General features: G+C 37.9%; 1 protein-coding gene across 1 annotated transcript; it reads left to right on the forward strand.

Moving 5' to 3' along the window:
• Positions 1-6,044: 6,044 nt before the first annotated feature.
• LOC138355659 (probable ATP-dependent RNA helicase DDX43) lies at positions 6,045-19,794 on the forward strand (the record flags this gene model as incomplete). Its single annotated transcript, XM_069310980.1, has 11 exons — positions 6,045-6,149; positions 7,890-7,999; positions 8,373-8,590; positions 10,832-10,997; positions 11,684-11,793; positions 14,283-14,415; positions 15,634-15,781; positions 16,864-16,974; positions 17,512-17,642; positions 18,330-18,492; positions 18,606-19,794. Coding segments are annotated over 11 exons (1,515 nt in total), but the record flags the coding sequence as incomplete, so codon positions are not given.
• Positions 19,795-20,576: the final 782 nt, after the last annotated feature.

Here is a 20,576-nt window from a genome sequence, read left to right on the forward strand (position 1 = left end):
TCTGCCAATCCTTTGACCATTTCAAAACCCTATCTAGATCAACTTGAAGTGATAGTGAGTCCTCCTCCGAATTAATTTCCCTACCGATTTTCGTATCATCGGCAAATTTGCAAATGTTGCAACTCAAACCTGAATCTAAATCATTTATATATATTATAAACAACAGAGGTCCCAGGACAGAGCCTTGAGGCACTCCACTTACAACATTTTCCCACTCTGACTTGATTCCATTTATACTAACTCTCTGTTTCCTTTGGTATAGCCATGCCCTAATCCAGCTTAATATAGCACCCCCAATACCATGAGACTCTATTTTTTTAATCAGTCTTTCATGTGGCACTGTATCAAAAGCTTTGCTAAAGTCAAGGTATACAACATCGCAATCCTTACCACTATCAACTGCCTCAACAATGCTAGAATAAAAAGATAACAAATTTGTTAAACATGAACGGCCATTTATAAAACCATGTTGCGACTCAATTATTAATTTATGTTTTTCATTTAATAAATGAACTAAACTAAAAAAACTTTAATTCATATAGCCGTTGCAGCAGCAGTATATGTAACTGTGATTAAGCTTTGCCATAAAACTAACTTGCATTACTTATCACTATAGAGGGCTTTTGGGAGAGTCAGAAATTCTGAGTAAGGTAGAAATGGGCTAAGATGAACAACAAAAGTTGTCTCATTTTGGGTTTGAACTTAATTGTGAATATATTGTGAAGCCTCAATTATTATTTGCTTCAGTATCACTATGTCATGCTCACCCTAGTTTATGTATGGCCGAAGGTTCCATTCATTAGACAAGTAAACGTTATTAAATAAACTTGCAGTATATAATATATTTGCCATGCAAAAATAATGTCACGAAAAACACTTCCAAAATTATATACGTCAGACAAGAGAATATACGTTCAGCAAGATAATTTAATTTATAACTGGCTTTTAGTTTAGATGATTATAGAGCTAGGAACCCAAGAATAAGAAGGGATAAGTTTATCCCCAAAGGTAAGGTGCAGGTGGAGGCGGCATGGACACCCGGGAGCCATTGTAACTGTGGCCAGGACGTGGGCAACACGCGCCATACCTCCTCTTCCATCTCCACTTTCTGCCTCCTGTGGTTACACCGCTCCTAGTTCAGGTGAGGAGTCTATAAATGTGTTGTTGCTAGTGACTGGAGCTGTAGTTAAGGAGTTGTGTCGCCCTGGGTCACGGCAGTGTTTTAAGACGGGTCAACTATAGCGTCTTGGTGCTTCACTCAAATCTTATTCGGCCGTTTCAACAGAGATCTTTTACTACTTAAAAAACGTAAGTTTAAGCTGTGTTAGCTTAGGTTATATACGTACTCACGTAGTTGTGTTTGCGGGCTGAGCTGTGTCCTCTTTGGTTTTCTCAACTGGAGGTTAACGTGTTAAAATTAGGTTGTGTTTTCTTAGCTTATAAGTTTTAAAATGGGTTAAATGAGCCGTCTTAGGGGTTGTAGGTGACCAAATGTACCACTAAATTCCACATATGTAAGTTGCTTAGCTAAGGGAGTGTAGTTGTGGTCGGTGTTTACCATATTGTTGATGAGTTTACTGACTTTTTGAGATTTTTTTTGCCTGTGTTGTATGTGGGATGCTGAAGTTGAGTCTCTGGTCTATGTATAGGACAAGGAACTTGTCTTCATCTTTATTGCTAATGTTAACCTTGTCTATCTGATTATTTTTTTTTTAGTTCATTTATTATTGAAGTTGCATACAATTTGATGATTTACTACCAAATAAAATGCAAGTCTTTTCTATGTTTAGTGTGAGTTTATTGGTTGACATCCATGAGTGAACTTTTTTTTCAATTCATTATTTACAATATTTAGTGTGTGGGGGTTAGGGTCAGAATAGATGACGGTAGTATAGTCAGCAAATAATATAGGTTTAAGAGTGGTAGAAACATTTGGCAAATCATTGGTGTATACAAGAAATAGGAGAGCTCCCAAGATGCTGCCCTGTGGCACCCCTGCTGTCAGTGGTAGAGTGGGGGCGAAGTTGTTATTGACGGCTTCCTATTGGTGTCTGACACCAATAGGTGTCACTGGCACTGTCAATGACTCCGTAATAACTATGTGAGCACTTTTAAGGAAGAAAAGTATACAGGAGTGGTACTAAGGCTTATCAGTCACCCTTTGCAACCTACTGACATTTTTCCTGGTTATCATCAGTTGCCCGTCTTTCAGTTAGCTATTTATTGCTGGATGAATAGTCACTGAGTGTGGTCCATGTAATTACCCAAAACTACCCAAAACCTCCTAGCATTACATAAGTAATATAAGAAATGACATGTTCAGTGAAAAAATTACATACTGTATTTACTCAAATGTTTGAGCTGAATGTATAACTTTATAAAATATATTTTTACTCTGAAATAATATAATTTTATAACAAAGTTGGGTCCATCTAATTACTCAAAGCGATCAAAGATGTCACTTTGATCATCGACTCCTATGGTGTCGGCTGCCAACTGGTTCTGTCAAATTTCGTGATAAAATTATATTATTTCGGAGTAAAAATGTTTTTTCATGTTCTACATTCAACACCAACATTATAGTGAGTAAATATAACATGTATTTCTTCATTACTTACATAATACTAGGAAGCTTTGCATAATTAGTTGGATCCATTGGGTGAAGGGGAAATGTACCCAGTTATCTTTAGTGCTGTAGGAATTTAACCTGACACGTTGACCAGACCAAACACTAGAAATTGAAGGGACGACGACGTTTCGGTCCGTCCTGGACCATACTCAAGTCGATTGTGACAATCGACTTGAGTATGGTCCAGGACGGACCGAAACGTCGTCGTCCCTTCAATTTCTAGTGTGTGGTCTGGTCAACATACTTCAGCCACGTTATTGTGACTCATCGCCTGCTTAACCTGACACCTTCACTTTTGATATGATGACCTATCACTGTGGTTAGTGAAAAAATCAGTAGAAGCCATGTGGAGGATTTGAACCTATGCTCTGGGTGCTCCCAAACAAACACGTTAGACCACTACTTTGCTTGGGAGTATCCCAAAGCAGAGGTTCGAATCCTCCTCATGGCTCTTACTGAATTTCTCGCATACATCACGTTAATATTTCACGATTTTTTCACATCACGATTTTCTTGTGCACTACAGTAGTTTTAATAGTAGTATACATTACAAAGGAATATTTTATTTTTTAATGATATTTAATAAAATAATGTATTTAGATTTACTACAAGGTGCTCAGGATAACATACCTATTTAAAAAGAAAGTATTGGACTAATAATTTTTCGTTCTTCACTTCTAGCATGAATCGTCGTAGAGGTGGCCGTCAACAGTGTGACAATTACCAAGATAGCTTCAGCGGTAGAGGCAGATATCGTGATAATGTCAACAATCGGGGAAACTATAGTTACAAAAACCAGCCTAATCAAACTTATGCCAGTCAGAAGTCCGTGAGGTCGAGCAACTCTGACTCGAATTGGGAGTGTCAGAAGTGCAATTTTTCCAACTATTCTAATAGAGTTTATTGCTTTAAATGTGGAGATTCAAAAGGTATGTATACTTGGTTGTATAAACGTAAATGTTAAAGCTAACCTGAAAGTTATTGATGTTGGTAACATACTTTTAAGTTTATTCTGGTAAATCGGTTTCAAAAATCTTATTTGGTTAATTTCCAGTAGAATTTTTACCGTCACATATTACAGCCTTTATCAAATATTAAGAGGGTATAGCTTGAGATTTACTAATCTGTGAGGAGTATTCACTAGTTAAGCAATACAGAATGGTATTTAAAAACTGGATACAAATGGGCATACATACTGTGTAGCCTACTGTCAGACCAGTCTTTTGTTGACGTGACGTAAGCTTAAATTTATCCATAAGCCAACCAGTGTTGATTGTGAGTTGTTTGAATGTCTTTGGAATAAATCGTACTAACGAGCAAAGAGGAAGTGTGAACAGAATACAAAAATGACGAATGTGGCAAGATGGAATCGGTTTGTAAAGTCTTTATATTTTTTATATTGAAACTCGTAGGATGTATGTATATCCTGTGAGTTGCAATTTACATTGGGTGCTGTAGTGTATATACAGTATTGCTGGAGTGTAATGGTTTATTTATATACACTGTTACGGCCCTCTCGGGACGCAACGAGGTTCTTACTCTGATGTAATTAGAGGAAGATATATATCCGGCCCCAAGCCAGTAGAGGCTATCAAGGGATGCGATCCGTGACGCAAGTAACTTAAAGGGAGTAGGGAAAGAAAGGTAAGAACTTAATATAATATAATATAACCTTCACCGTTTAAATATATATAATAAAAGAGTACACAAGGGGGAGGGGTATTAACACTTTACAAAGGGGATCAACACTGTAGTCTTCTGCTGGAGACTATGGATCCTCGAAGCTAGGTGCTGAGTCCGCGGTGCTTTCTTCGTGGCCTCAAGACGTGTCCTCTGAGAACGCCGAGTCTACCCTGGCCACAGGTCAGCCACAACACAGGTCCACTGGGGGCACCGTCGTGGAGGCCGTCAACCACACGTCCAGCAGGTCTGCCGGCAGGTACTGAGCCACCAAGGCTGGTACGGCCACTCCACGAACGATAAAAGGGGTACGCCCTAGACAGGAGTCTCGTGTGATATCACCAATCACCCTCCTGTCCTCAATACCCCAGTGGATTATCGTCTCCAACCGTCGGTCCCGGGTAAATCCTATCACTGCCACTCCACTGGCAGGCTAACACACCACAGTGTTCTTCCGGGGGGACGACGTCACGACAGCTGCAGCAAACTTCACCGTATGGAGACTGGCTGCCTCGGGTAGACTGACTCCACCTTCAACACAGTGGTCCCAGGTCGGCTCTGTAAGCAGACACGTCATTAATAACCGGGACACTAATACACCACACTCACAGGCTCAGATACAAACGCCCGACATATCCACTCCCTAGATGGCGCTGTCGTCGGAGCACCACCTCACCAGAGGTCAGGAGCGGCGGTGTTGAGCGCTGAACCAGACTGGAAACTGGTCCTCGAGGCCAGTACACGCTGTCCTCACTAGGTGTCGTCGTTCGTTTGGCGGGGGTTTCGGGAGCTGACCCACAGATGGCGTGTTTGTCACTGCTCCAGGCTCGGACGTTGGATCCGGGTTCGTAACAACACAAAGGCACAATAGGTTTGTGAGAGTACAGTACATAACATTGTTCTTAAATTCTTACAAAACCACTAACAGGCATAGCATTTCGGGCATGGTGCTGGCTCTACATGCAGTACTTTATCATTACCTCATTTCCCACCATGGGGCAGGGAGGCATCAGTCCAGAGAAGAGAAATTAATGTAAAAAAAGTTAGATATTAAATAAGTCGCTCATCCATTTATTATACTGTATATGCGTACAACTCTGTATCTAAATTATACTACAGTATGTAGTAAATTTTTAGATATACTCATCACATAGTATAATTATCCATAGGGTCCTCATCTTTGTGGGTTCTCTAACTGTACATCCATCTAACGAGTTTAAAGTTATGATTAGTATTTAAATACTAAGACTTTAGTACTTCTTTGTACCATTTGTGTTCTACCTTTTTTTTTTGGTACTAAGGGGGAGAGATTATCTTGAGATGATTGTGGGGCTCAGCATCCACGAGCCCGGTCCTCAACCAGGTCTCTTTTTTTTTTTTTTTGTTAAACGCCCCCCTCCCCAGGAAGCAGCCCATAGCAGCTGTAATTCCCAGGTACCAATTTACTGCTAGGTGAACAGGGGTTTCAGGGTGAAAGAAACTGCCCATTTTTTTCCACCTCCACCGGGGATCGAACCCGGAACCTCAGGACTACGAATCCCGAGCGCTGTTCACTCGGCTGTCGAGTCTGTACAGGAGACTGTATGGTGTATGTTTAGTATCAGAGATAATTTTTTTGTCTGATATTTTAAAATTTATTTTGGTTTCAGGCTCTCGATCCTCCTCGCATGATTCACCACAGTGGAAAAAGGAAGACAGTTTTGATCGGCAGAGAGGTCAAAGTAGTGGCCAGACATATGAAAAAGGTTATCACAGAGGTGAAAATAAATATGAAAAGAGCGAGAAATGTGAACCGGCAAATGAAGGACTAATTGATTGGGATGCACTTATTAAAGCGAGTGTAAGTGTTTATTTCTTATTTGGGTTGCAAGTCTGGGAAGATTTAATCAAACATTCAGATGTATCAAATATTTTTATAATGTATGGGAGTTCACATGTACAGTCACATCTCCCAAATCCGGACATCGCTAAAAGGGTTCTTTTAAACAGTGGATAAATTTATCAATGCACTGGATTTCCCATTTAAAATTTGGAGGCAATTCTTGTCCCCGACAAGAATAATTGTTATAGGAGTATGGCATTGATACCTGCTTTTTTTTTTGGGAGGGGGGAGGCATGTAATAGTTTGTGAATAAAATGGAGAACAGTGGTGGAAAGATAAGTGACATAATATTGAAACCTAAACTGTATACTGGGAGTGAACAGTTAGGATGCAGTCAAGAAAATGGCACAGAAAAAGACTAGGAGATATATATATATATGTATGCATGTTTTATTTGTTTTTTGCGCATATTTTTACATGTAAATGTATCATTTTATATATTTTAAAAAAATTTTGCAGAGGTAACTTCGATCAAAGCTGCACTTAAGGGGTTAAAATTTTATGCTAAAGCTCGGTAGTTCCAACAATGTATGCCACTTTGCTCACCTACGCACTTGGGTTAAAATCTCTGTTAGTATTAATTGTGGAAATGTGATTGTAATGTCATGTTTTTTTTATGCATTACCTTTTTGAATTCATACTATAGGTTTTTTCAGAAAGTTGCATAGCATTTTCGAGTTGCTTCAATAATCTTGCTCATTTAGGCAAGTTTAAACTGTTTCAACTGAGATAGGCTGGTAATTAGGGCAGGTCATTATTTTGCACCAGTGAAATAGATCTTTATGATCAGCCATCCCTGTTGGGCCATACTGGGTCAAAGGGGAAATTAGTAAACTGTTACTCCATCCTGGAGTCACTTGATTGAATTATTTTAGTCTACACCAGTCTAAACTATGTATGTACAGTACTGGAAATTGGTAGAACTGTGAGGTGATGAGTCACAATAACGTGGCTGAAGTATGTTGACTAGACCACACCAGAAGATGAAGGGACGACGACGTTTTGGTTCGTCTTGGACCATTCTCAACTCTATTTCGGACGGACCTAAACGTCGTCGTCCCTTCATCTTTTATTGTGTGGTCTGGTCAAAATAGAACTGTGAGGTTGGAAAATAGGTACAGTACTTGTACCATGGTGGTGGTAGGTAACTAGCCAAGTGTAGGAGCTGAGCAGGCCAACTAGCAATTAGCAGAGCTGATTGGTGGTTCATTTGATGTTTGGTAGAGCTTGGAAGGTCTCACAAGGCCACTCTGGCCTTAAATAAGACTGGTATTAAAGGGAGAAAATGAAGCAGTGGGACCTGACAGGGAAGTTTAAGCAAACTCCTGATGTGCAATTGCAAAATGTAGGCCTCCCCTGAACACTGAATACTTTTCATGGGAAAATGGATCTTGCCTAAGGGGAGCGACCAAGCTCCTTGCTTGGATAGCTTTTTAACTATATATGTAAAGTGTAACTCTTATAAAAAATATATAAAAGCTATAGCTTTTATAGCTCTCATAAAAAAATTAAGGATCACTACCCAATATTTGATTAGCACGAGCAACATTCTGATTGACTTTGTTTCACACAGTTTAGTTAATTTATTATGCATCCCATACCCATCTTGTGGGTGGTAGTGGAAAGGGTTACAAAGGCACATAATGGGCTCAGGGACTGCTCACAAAATAAAACATTCAATTGTGTTTCTTTTTATAGAATAAGTATGAGGCAGAACGTTTGGCTGCTCTGCCACCACTACAAAAGAATCTTTATGTTGAAGATCCTGAGGTCAAGATTCTCAGTGAAAAAGAAGTGCAGAATTTCAGGTATGTTAAATGTTCATTGTGGCACATTTGAGTGCAAGGGGATCAGTTGATGGAATCGGTCCGTTGCCACTTCTGATACTGTAGTGGACTTTTCTGGGAATATTTGTTAGTCATAGTATGTTATATACAGTATACTGTGCTTTGATAATTGCTTCCATCAGTTTCTCAAACCCTACTATTGCTCAAAATTGATAGAGTCTGTCACCTTTACTTTTATTTCTTCCAAATAACTAAACTTTGAGACCTTTTGTTCAATATGTATCCCTACAGTTGTACTAATTTTATATGATAAGGTTTAAATGTGTGTTTTATTATTTACAACATTTAGTTATGTATTAACCTGAAGTATGTATTAATTTTGTTAATACCTCAGAAAGAAGAATTTCAATATAACTGTTCGCTGGGACGATGGCAACAGTAAGAAAATACCAAAGCCTGTGCTCACGTTTAAGCAGGCATTTGGGCCTTATCCAGAGTTGCTGGCAGAAATAGAGAGGATGGGATTTGAGACCCCTTCACCAATACAGTGTCAGTCATGGCCAATCTTGATGCAAGGCCATGATATGATTGGAATTGCGCAAACAGGCACAGGTATGTGTTTATGTCTTTGTTGGAGAAGCTGTCATTTACATAGTCCTCAGGTAACCAAAGAAATTGTTATTAAAAAGACTTAAATAACCAATGGCACACAAAGTGCATAGATGCACAATCCATTAACAAAACTTGAATAATTTACTTAAATTTACACGAGGGTTGCTTTCTTTCTTGGTGCCTTGACAGTGATAAGTTGACAGCCTGTCAATGGTATCCCCATTGTTTCTAAGGTTTTTTTCCAACTGGAGTTTGAACTGCAATAATGTCTTTGTATTTACATCTTCAGTGGGTAGACAGGTGTATGGGATTAACCCTATGGGGCAAAAAAAAGCATCCCATGTTTTCAGTCCTACATTGTGGCTTGTTGAGCTTGAAGCTGTTGCTCCTTCTATGTTACAATTGACCTTTTTAAAGAAGTGGTTTTGATTAATATCTTTAACTATTAAAAGTTTGAAGATCAGCCTTGTAATGTCTGGTTTGCAGTATTAGATCTATGGTCCTCAACCATTCCTTTGTTTTTGTCCCTCTATCCTGCTTTCTCTAAAGTAGATACAGTACAGCATATCCTTTTGAAGGTGAGGTCTCCATGCTTGGATAGAATGGGCATACACCAGGGACCAGATTCACGATGCGGTTACGCAAGTACTGTACTTACGAACATGTACATCTTTCCTCAATTTTTGACGGCCTTGATTACATTTATTTAACAGATTACAAGCCTAAATACTTGCCAATCAGCTGTTATTGTTATAAACAGCCTCCTGGTGCTTTAGAGCTCATTAACTGTTTAATAATTGTAAATAAAGTCGCCAAAGTTTGAGAAAAAATGTACAGGTTCGTAAGTGCTTGCGTAACTGCTTCGTGAATCTGGCCCCAGATTTGTAAAATTAATAACCAATTTCTTCTCCTTGGAATCAAAGATTCATTTAACTATTCCTAGGGTTTGGGTACCTTTTTGTTTTTTCTGCAGCTCACTTGTGCCACTTTCAATGACTGATGGATCCTGGTTCCAGGGTATTTTTCTTCATCAATTTGCTGTATGGTGGTAGTGTTTTGAGAGCTGTGCTATGCACTGTTGTGCTCATATGCAAGGTCTAGTATTTGTCCATGTAAGGTTTGCATTCTCCATTACCATAGATCTTGGTGTAATTTGCAAATTTAATGATTGCAATATTCTTACATCATTGATGTACAGTATACGATAAAAAAGTGTTGGCCTTATGGTGGAAATTTGTGGTTGTAATGATAGTTATTATGTCATGGATTGTTGTAATTTTGATTTTTAAGTATTAATGTAAGAAGAGGGGGATACAATTAGGACTTTTCCTTCAATCTTTTGAATGGTGGTGCTGTTTGGTGGCTGAAGATACTAGACATGTCTAATAATGTTTTCTTCTTTGGTGAAGAAACATTATAGTTACCTCTTGTATGATAAATTATATCATTTTTATTTAACATCTGGCCTTCATTGACCTTGTCCCACATTCACATCATTGACCTAACTCTTCCCCCTCTTTTCCTTTATAAAATGCAGCCGTGGATGTCCGTCAGATTTGATGATTGCCTAATAGGGTTAATGCCGGCTACAAATAGTATTGTTAGTTTCTCCACATCACTTTAGTAATTTTCTACTGCTGTATTATATTATTATTTTTACAATCTTATAATCTATAAACAAAAATATAATAGTGATTGTATGTAGGTAAATGTTAAGTATTAGCATAGGTATTACTTTTTATGTAGACTGTCAAACTCTGCAACTATTTCATGTACTTTTAAATAATATCTAAACATGCACAATTGAAACAAGACTTACACCATCCAGGATTCTCATTATCTTCATTAATATTATAACTCTTATCAACTTGTGGGAGGAGAGGAATTTGCATGGGTAAGATCAAAAAGCATCATCTTAAAAGGGCTGAAGATTTGAAGTGAAGTAATTGAATGTAGGTAGAAAAAGTATTATGAATGTGTTGGGAGAAATGAGATGACCGTGCCATCATGAATATGATTTTGACTAGTTTGAGAAGAGTGCCAGATAAAGTATCAGATATATCTGTGGAAGTTATCGGTGCTGAAGCTGTGGAGAGCTTCACTACTGATATAGGAGAGCTGCAGGTCTGGATGAGGTTCGGTATATGCAAAAATACGTGCGAGTGAGAGAAGATTTTTGCCATAGAGCTTTTATAAAAGTTGTTCTTTATTATTCATGAATGATCACTTTCCTCTTTACAGGAAAAACCTTGGCCTTCCTTCTGCCAGCACTGCTGCACATTGTTGCTCAGCCAACCCCTCGTTGGGAACGTGTTGGGCCTACTTGTCTTGTTCTCGCTCCAACTCGAGAATTGGCTCAACAAATTGAAAAGGAGGTGTCTAAATATCAATATGAAAATATTAGATGGTAGGTTAATTTTAATAAATTATTGTATATTATTATTTAATGGCGAGTACTGTACAGTGCTTCTAGCAATGGCCCTAAATGTTGGAATAGTAATGCAAGCAGACATGAATGTTTCTGTGGAGTGTTACCACATTGTGTAAAATCAAAGCTTATTGATAAGCTTATTTGTTAAAACATCATAACTATTTATTCTTTAATTTCTCGACAATTATGTGATCAAACTCAAAATGTTGATTTTATGACCCTGCATTATACTAACTGGATCTGGTACCTATCCCAAGGTCTAAATTCATACTAACAAAAATAAGCTTGCCTTTTCTTATTTTATAGGAAATGATTTCTTGAAAAGAATTATTTTAATCAAATTGATTTGAGAATTAATTCCTTTCTATTAATGTTTGCTCCATTCCCAAGGTTTTTTCTTCAGTTTTAAGTTGAATTTCACATAGGTCAACATCTTTGGGAAAATTGTCAAGGAGCTGCTCTCCAATTTTGGAGAGCAAATGTTAAATCGTATTGAATTATTGACTTGTAAATTATACATTTGTTGTACAGTATTTTGACTTTCAGCATAATTCTAGCATAATAGCTTTTTATTATTAATGACTTATCTGTATTAATAATAGTCTTGTTTAGTATTTTGCAGAGTATTGGTTAATGCCTTGTGGTCCTTTGTATCTTCACAGTGTGTGCGTATATGGTCAGGGCGATAAAAATCAGCAAATTCAGAAGATAAATGCCAAATCAGAAATTGTTATTGCTACTCCTGGGAGACTCAATGAATTTACCAGTAAAAGTAATGTATTAGTAGTGATTGTGATTTTATGAGATTTGATGTGATATCCTTTCTTGCTGATAAGGTAGTTTTTGGAATTTGTTTACTTTGGCATTAATTTATTAAGGATTTAAATTTTTTTTAGATGTAAGTTGAGAGGCTTAAAATATGTGGAAGGGTGTTAATAAAAGGCCTATGCATGTTTAGAGGCCCAGTTGTTCATACGGACTCCCTACTCAAAATATAAGCCATCGTCCATTGTCGGGACAATTGCACTTCCAGCTGAACCTGTGGGGTGCTGTAGGGAACCATCAGTGTATATGATTTGAGAGAGAATGCTCTGTGGACAGAGCATCAATATGGCTTAAGGCATTGAGCTTTGCCTCAAGACGAAGCTTGGGCTGACCTCTAATTCACCCCTTGGGTGGAAAGGGAGGGATTAAAATTGGAAAGGGTGTAATCTCCCACAGTGCAGGAAAGTGCTACCGTTTCCCTTGGTACAAAATTATAAGTCTGATACATTCCGAGTTTTAACTAAGTTCCAGTTTTAGTTATCCATTTAGAACAATGTTGACCTTCAATAAAGAAATTCTGGAGGGCTTCTGTGCAAGGGTTAGGATGAGCCAGCCTAAGCACTTTTATGCCAATCAAAGACAATCAACAATGCTCGGAATATTAAGTTCCTGACTCATGTGAAGTATCTTCATGGTACGAAGGCACTCGAGGATTATCCTCAAGGCTTCGTTATGCAATTTTTCAAGCCTACCAAGCTTTCTTTCAGGCATCAAAGCAGGCAAAGGTGCAGCATAATCCACTAAAGATCTGATGTATGCAAGGTAATCATTTTGACAATTCTGACATTGGCACCATAGCCTGAGTGATAACCTGCAACAGCTTCGAGAGCTCGAAGCCTCGCTTTATACTGACGACAGTCTGAATACATGACCATACAGTGGCACCTCAAGGCCAAGGTATTTGAATCTGTTTACATAGTCAAGCTGGTAGCCAGTTTGACTATGTAAACATACAGTTGCATCTTGGGAACAACTCCTCCCTACTTGGGTGAGTGCCGATTTAGTGTATCTTTCTCTGCTGAGATGACTAAACCTAGGCCCTGACATGAGTCTAATACAGAGTTAAGTGTGTTCTGCATGTTAGCATACCCAGTGGTGTGTATCATTATATCAGCAAAGCTAATGATATGCATGCTCGGTTTGCTCGGTACAGAGTTGAACAGCATGTTTATTAAGATATTAAAAAATGTAGGACTGAGGACACCTCCCTATCTAATACCAAGTTCGAAGTTTCTTGTTACACTTCTATGCCCCTGGAAAAACGCAATGACTTCGTGTTGGATAAGTAACCCGATTCAACAAAGAAGCCGACCACCAATATTCATTCTTGCAAGCTTACTCACGATAACATGTCAGTTTGCAATATTATAGGCAGACTTGAGATCTAGGAAGGTGGTACATGACTTTTCAGTGTGCAGGGTAAGAAAAGTGGTGATGCAATGATGCACGCTCCATCCATGCATGAAGTCTGGGAGGATTAGGAAATCTGGGAGGATAGCACAATTCTTATTCTATGGAGGAGATAGTTAGGACCATTCTCTAATTTTTTGCAAATGCCGCTAGTAAGGAAAATTGGGTGGAAAGCATTATCTTGAATGGTCTTGGGAATTACAATGTTCATACTGTTGGTCCTAGAGATAGGAAGTTCAGTAACGTAGGTGATATTATACAGCTCAAGAAGGGGATTTCCTGGTATTAAAGGAAGCAAACACAATATCATAAGTGATACCATCGTCACCAGTGGATGTGGCTTCACCTTTGTTTAGGGCTGAAATTATCTTGCTCGGTAAATGGCTTGTTGCATTCGTCTTCCTTGTAGAGCATGAAATCAACAAGCCTTTCTTGATCTCCTTAGCCAGCTTTTAATCTGAATTGTGAAACTAGCTATAATTTTTTGAGTCATTTAGAATGGTGAAGTGTGTTTGAGGGAATGGGGGTAAAAAATTGATGGGCCAACAGTGAATAGGTGGGAAGAATAGTGATAGTTTGAAGGCACTCTTGAATGTGATGACAAACAAGACAAAGAGGTCCACAGTTTGTGATGTGGTAGTAAGAGTTGTTTGTACAGGTTCTATAATGTAGTAGTAGTATATGCCTGTCATCATTAAGTACGAAGTTTATATTGATGTAATTTCCAGAAAATCTTGCATGTTAACTTATTTTTCATTTAATATCAAGTGATCACCCCATTATACCCATTATACCTTTAATGTTCCTCTGAATTATTCTAAGTTTTGCCTGAAATGCTTATCTTAAGTCAAATTTTTTTCCTATACTGCTTTCACTCCTTTGGCCTGATATGCCTATGAAAGTGGGAAATGTGGTAATGATATATGCTGACTAAATTGTGGAAACTCCTTAAAGTACTGAAATGTTTGTTCTTACGAGAAGTGAATATAAATTATGTCTACTAATAGCATTGCTGTTATCTTGTAGGAGTCATCGATTTAAGTGGCGTATCGTACTTGGTTCTGGATGAAGCAGACCGTATGCTTGACATGGGATTTGAACACCAAATACGCAAGATTGTATTGGACATACGTCCAGACAAACAGTGTGTAATGACAAGGTACGTAATAGGGTCTATAAAAATGTCGTGTATTGCAATTGAAAAGTAATGAGATGCGGTATGGAGACGGTGTCATTACCCTTGTGAACATGATAGTTTGCCTGTTGTACTCTTTCACTAACATTAAAACATCTGGAATTTGTTACCAATAGAGAGGGTTGTTCCATGGGCTCCCATGTAGTTATATTTAGTACATGCATGTATATTATTTATATACAAGAAGGTACACTGCATTGGGAAATTACATACATTACATAAATTACAATCATGCTGATTGAGTAGTACATTCTTGTAAAGCCACTAATACTCCTAGCATTATGGGCAGATCTTTAAGCTAACCAATAAATGTAATGATAGGTACATTGTATTTGAATTCACATAACTACTTAATTATAAATGTTAAATTCCATTGGATTATTAATCTTTGTTATATATAACATCCTATAAAAGTGTCCCCCCTTCCCAACCCCAAGTTTCTTCAACTAAAATATGCTGAAGAAACTGTGAAAGCAGTGAAGTTGTGTATTCTTGTATACATAGCAGTTATGATTTTTGTTTGTGTGAGGGTGGGGACAAAATGGCCAGAATAGTGGCTATAAACTACAAAGTGTAAAGGGCATCAAAATGTAATTAATGTAAAGTGTGCTTTTTATTATAAGGATACATGGAAAGTAAAAAAGTAATTATGTGCTTTTGATACTTTTTCATTTGGGAATTTAGCACCAGCTATAGACACATTCAAGATGGAAGGAAACTGGGGATCATGTGAAACTATCATGCCTGCATCCTTTGTTGAAGATAGACATTAAATACAATAATATTAGTTAATGGTTGACCAGACCACACACTAGAAGGTGAAGGGACGACGACGTTTTGGTCCGTCCTGGACCATTCTCAAGTCGATTGTCTTGACTTGAGAATGGTCCAGGACGGACAGAAACGTCGTCGTCCCTTCACCTTCTAGTGTGTGGTCTGGTCAACGTACTTTAGCCACATTATTGTGACTCATCGCCTGCATTGGTTAAATAGCAGCCACAGAAACCCGTCTCGACCAAATGTTCTGACATTGGTATGTGATGATGCAAGGTATACCATTCTTAAGAGTGCTGGGTAGAGAGGACACCACGAGCATAGCTCTCATCCTTTAACTACACTTGGGTAATTAATTAGGTAAAGCAAGTGTTGTATGCTTTATTAATAATTTTCATTGCTTTACAGTGCTACATGGCCTGAAGGTGTTAGAGACCTGGCAAAAAAGCTGCTGAAGGATCCTATACATGTTGTTGTGGGGAGTCTAGCTCTTCAGGCTGTGCACACAGTGACTCAACATGTCACCTTCTGTACTGAGGATGGGAAAAAGGATGAGGTACAGTATTTACCGAGGTTTAACATTTTCCAAGATTTCACATGCTGGACTCGAGTAGAGAAGAGATGAAGACGTTAATACATTTTTTTTTACCATAATTCTTGTCAGCTTTTTGCTATGATTATTCATTTATTGGGATGGTTTTATTTCACAAACTAGTATTTATGTAAATTACGAAGAAATTAAGTGGCTTTTGTCAAATATAAGAGTACCAGTACTGGTGAGGGGTAAGAAGAATGGGCTCTTCCTTTCTTGGTTCTTAGCTTTAGCTACATCGTGTGCTGCTTGCTGCTACACTCATTGGCAGTGTTGCTGCATTGGGTGGGCCACCTGAGGTGACGCTGTCACTACAGGGGGTGGGCCACCTGAGGTGACGCTGTCACTACAGGGGGTGGGCCCACCTGAGGTGACAGTTATCATACAGGGCCACCTGTTGCTACTCTAGGAATATAAAAAAACAGTAGATATTTGCTTCTGGTGTGGTGTTATGGGTTCTAGCCCTCCAGGAAGTATTTGATGTAATTATTAGTATTGCAGTTCAGTGTTTTGTACATAGACATAGAGTACTTGGTACATAAGCATATTGAAAGTACAATAATGTGTGTGGAAAGAGTTAAATATTAACTTTCAAGGATTTCACAAAGGGTGTTGAGTGGTGTCTGGTTGGAATTTATCATCGTTTGCCTGTCATCAGTAGAAATTAGAAACTGATATCTAATTGATATTCCTAGAGTGAGACTTTAGCAAAGCAGAAATGCTGAGCAAATAAAGGGTCCCAAATTGTGGAATGACCTCCCAAATGTGATAAACAGGTTGGAAGACATTCAACTTTTAAAGTGAGAAACGAGGAAATATTAATTAACATACAACAAATTTCACTCAAATTTTCTATAAAAAATTGTTTGCTTTTGTAAATTTTATATACTGTGTGCCTGTGCCTTTCATCATTGACACCTAAATAGTATGTCATTTGCTAAATTGCTCAACAAAAAATCATGTTAGCTTCTTATTTAGCATTGTGGTTTTCCTTGTTAAATTTATAGTTTTGAAAGTTGTAAGAAATGTATAATTTATATTTTCAGCTTTTGAAGTTTATCAAGGGTATGGCTACCGGTGATAAGGCCATTGTGTTTGTCGGAAGGAAGGTAATGGTCGATCATCTTTCGGTCTTAATGCTTGAAGCAGGACAGATTGTAAGTTCTTTATGATATGCCTGCGTACCCTGTCTTTCACACCCCCTTGTTCTCTGTACCCTCTCCCAACCCTAGCTCTGTACCCTCTCCCAACCCTAGCTCTCTGTACCCTCTCCCAACCCTAGCTCTCTGTACCCTCTCCCAACCCTAGCTCTCTGTACCCTCTCCCAACCCTAGCTCTCTGTACCCTCTCCCAACCCTAGCTCTCTGTACCCTCTCCCAACCCTAGCTCTCTGTACCCTCTCCCAACCCTAGCTCTCTGTACCCTCTCCCAACCCTAGCTCTCTGTACCCTCTCCCAACCCTAGCTCTCTGTACCCTCTCCCAACCCTAGCTCTCTGTACCCTCTCCCAACCCTAGCTCTCTGTACCCTCTCCCAACCCTAGCTCTCTGTACCCTCTCCCAACCCTAGCTCTCTGTACCCTCTCCCAACCCTAGCTTGTTATGCCATATATAACTGTTTTCAACTTGAGGATTATGATTGAGAATAATATTTAGCATGTTAATTATGATGATCATAATGCGTGTGCGCTCTCAGGTACAGAGCATGCATGGTGACCGAGAACAGTGTGATCGTGAAGAAGCATTAAATGATCTAAAAACTGGGAAAGTCAAAGTTCTTATTGCCACCGATGTTGCTGCAAGAGGAATTGATGTTACTGATGTGACGTAAGTACTGTTTGGTAGTTAATGAACATGTACAGTTAATGTGTTGTTGTTTGTAACTTTGTTCATAAGTCTTGAAATTTTGTGTATTGTTGCTACATATTATTTGCTTAATTTATCAGAGGCTTATCATCCATCTAGTGGACTTGATGGGGGCAGGAAGCTGGCGGTTTGTCTAAGGTCCCACCATTTTTCCTGATTTTTTTTCCCACTGGATTTTCAATCTGGGTGGTCGTGGCATTTATAGCTTCAGGGATAGGCAGTACCATGGGGTTAAATTAATGTGTTAATCCTTGATTAAACATGGCCTTTATTAGTTAATAAATTTGTTAGGCTAATTTGTCTGGTTAGTGAGGCTAGTACTGTACCTCAATAGTACCACATTTGCACACTCATCTTTCTCACCCCTTTCTCTACTATTGTGTCAACTTTAATTGTGGTTAATGTTGAGGTATTTGTAATTGAAGATCATAAAATACAAACAAAACCGGAATATATATATTATTCCAGCCCATTTGCTCGTTACATCACAATGTGCTGAATTAACTTTACCGAACCTAACTGATGTCCCATGAATAGAAAATGAACTTTTGCAAGCTGCTATGATTTGTAGAGAATCATATTTTGTCAAAATGCAGTGTATTATTTGAGGGTATTACTTGTCTCATTCATATTTTTTAAATTCAACAGACACATTTTGAATTATGATTGTCCAAGAGATATGGAGGAGTATGTCCATCGTGTTGGTCGCACGGGCCGAGCTGGTCGCACTGGCTGTGCTTGTACATTAGTCACACGGGAGGACTGGAAGACCGCTGGCAAGTTGATTGAAATTTTGAAGAAGTCAAATCAGGTAATTACACCAGCTTATTTAATATATTGTATATTTAAATACTGTACAGTACTTTAAACTTTTGTTTATATTTACTAAAGGCACATACATATTTATATAATTTTTTTTTCTAGGAGGTCCACCCTGAATTATACCGCATGAAGGAACGTTGGGAGAAAGCCAGGACTGAAAAAAATCTTCGTGAAAATACAAGTCGGTATAGAAATAGGGGGCCTCAAGATGTATATTATTAAAGGACCATTGAAGTAGTTTTATATATGCTGTGCGTGCAATAATCATTGATATTTAGTTAACGTACAACTAATATTCTGGTATCTTTAATGTATGAAAAGATAACTTTAATTTGCAATACAGACTTGTTTTGCTGGGCATAGTTTTACAGATATTCAACCAGTTGTACTGTTTTATTGGTGATTTAATATCATCATATCTGAGGTAGATTGATATGATGAATGATATCAAAAGGGTATAAATTATAAAGGATATGTCTTTAGTAATAATTTGTTGGAAAGCTTAACCAATCAATATCTATTATTGAATGATTAAATCATATATATTTATAAATTAATAAATTATATGAATTGGCATTAGGATTTGAAAAGTGGTATATGTGGGATTTCAGTCATACAGGGCCTCGGCTTGCTACACATTCCTTCACACGCCTTTGTCTCGACTTTGGCTATCCATATTATTTTCACTCATTATGCTTGTATGTGATTTTTGGCACATTGTACATGTGGCATTTACACTGTTCTTTTTTTCTGATCATCTTACCAGTAATGGTTTCTCTCAAATGTTTTTAGCTAGTAATTTATTGTCATTTAAAAATGCTGTATGATATAATTTTAGTGGATATAGGGTATTTAGGAAAATAAAAAAAAATTGACTGGAAATTTAGTTGAGAACTGAGTACAATCTGGACATCACAGGTCAGTGGAACATTTAGAAGTAGCTGCTGATATTCTGTTTTTGATGTTATTTGTCACCTATTAAAAATACTATTGACTTTAAAGTAGTATACCCATTATTTGTGTGATGGTATCCTTATGTCATTATTCTTGTCAGTTATACAAGGTTAGTTAATGATAAGTTTTAAAGACAAGAGAACCAAAGTGTCGTTAATTTTATTTAGTCTTGATATAAGTTTCTGGAAATCTAACTGCATGTATTTAGTGTCCTCCATAAGAGGGACAAGTGCAAGACCACATCTTTGTTAAATGTAAAATCTTTGTTAATGGAACTTGTACTGATCTTTAAGTTAAATTACTTTTTTATATGGAATTATTGTACACTAGAATACAGATATACATATATTTTTCCACTTGCTTTCCTAGTTATGCAATCAATTTAATATTAAGTATAGTAAGCAAAATTGAAATGTAAAAGGCAAAAATTTGTGTATTAATTTATTAAATGTATTGTTATTTAAATAAAAGAAATATCTGTAAAAGAAATTGAAAACCATGTGTTTCATGTATGTACTTACATATCCTTCCCGGTTTGGTGCCTTCTTTTTGATACTGTAATTACTTACTTCATGTATGTACTTGAAAGAGTACTGTACATTTTATTTCTGCTAACAATTCTGATATTATTCCGCAGTTTCTTACTGTCACTTGTGTAGAAGCAGAAAAATAAAGGGTCAAGGTCTTGTATCACAAAGCCTAACATTACAACTCTCAAATTTTTCAGGGCAAGACATGAAAACTAGCTTTCCAAACACGGCTTACTCAAAATAGCTAGTTTATAATTTTTGAGAAGGTCCATATAAATTTTGATTAGAAGAAGAGATGGGGAGATATCTTGTTTGAAACATGTTAACAGAAAACTTTTCTCCAACCCCCTTACCTTGTGTAGGTACTGGGGATCAACATACCAGCGGCCTGATCTCCGACCAATTCTCCCAGTTGGTCTGGTCAACCAGGCTGTTGGGTCGCAGCTGCTTGCAGCCTGGTTGATCGGGTATTCTTTGGAGGTGTTTGTCGAGTTCTCTCTTGAACACTTGAGAGGCTGGCCAATTATGCTCCTTGCGTGTAGCTGGGGTGTGTTGAAAAGTCTTGGGCACTTGATGTTGATAGTTCTCC

The sequence above is a fragment of the Procambarus clarkii genome, chromosome 68 (assembly GCF_040958095.1).
Source record: "Procambarus clarkii isolate CNS0578487 chromosome 68, FALCON_Pclarkii_2.0, whole genome shotgun sequence".
NCBI lineage: Eukaryota > Metazoa > Arthropoda > Malacostraca > Decapoda > Cambaridae > Procambarus > Procambarus clarkii.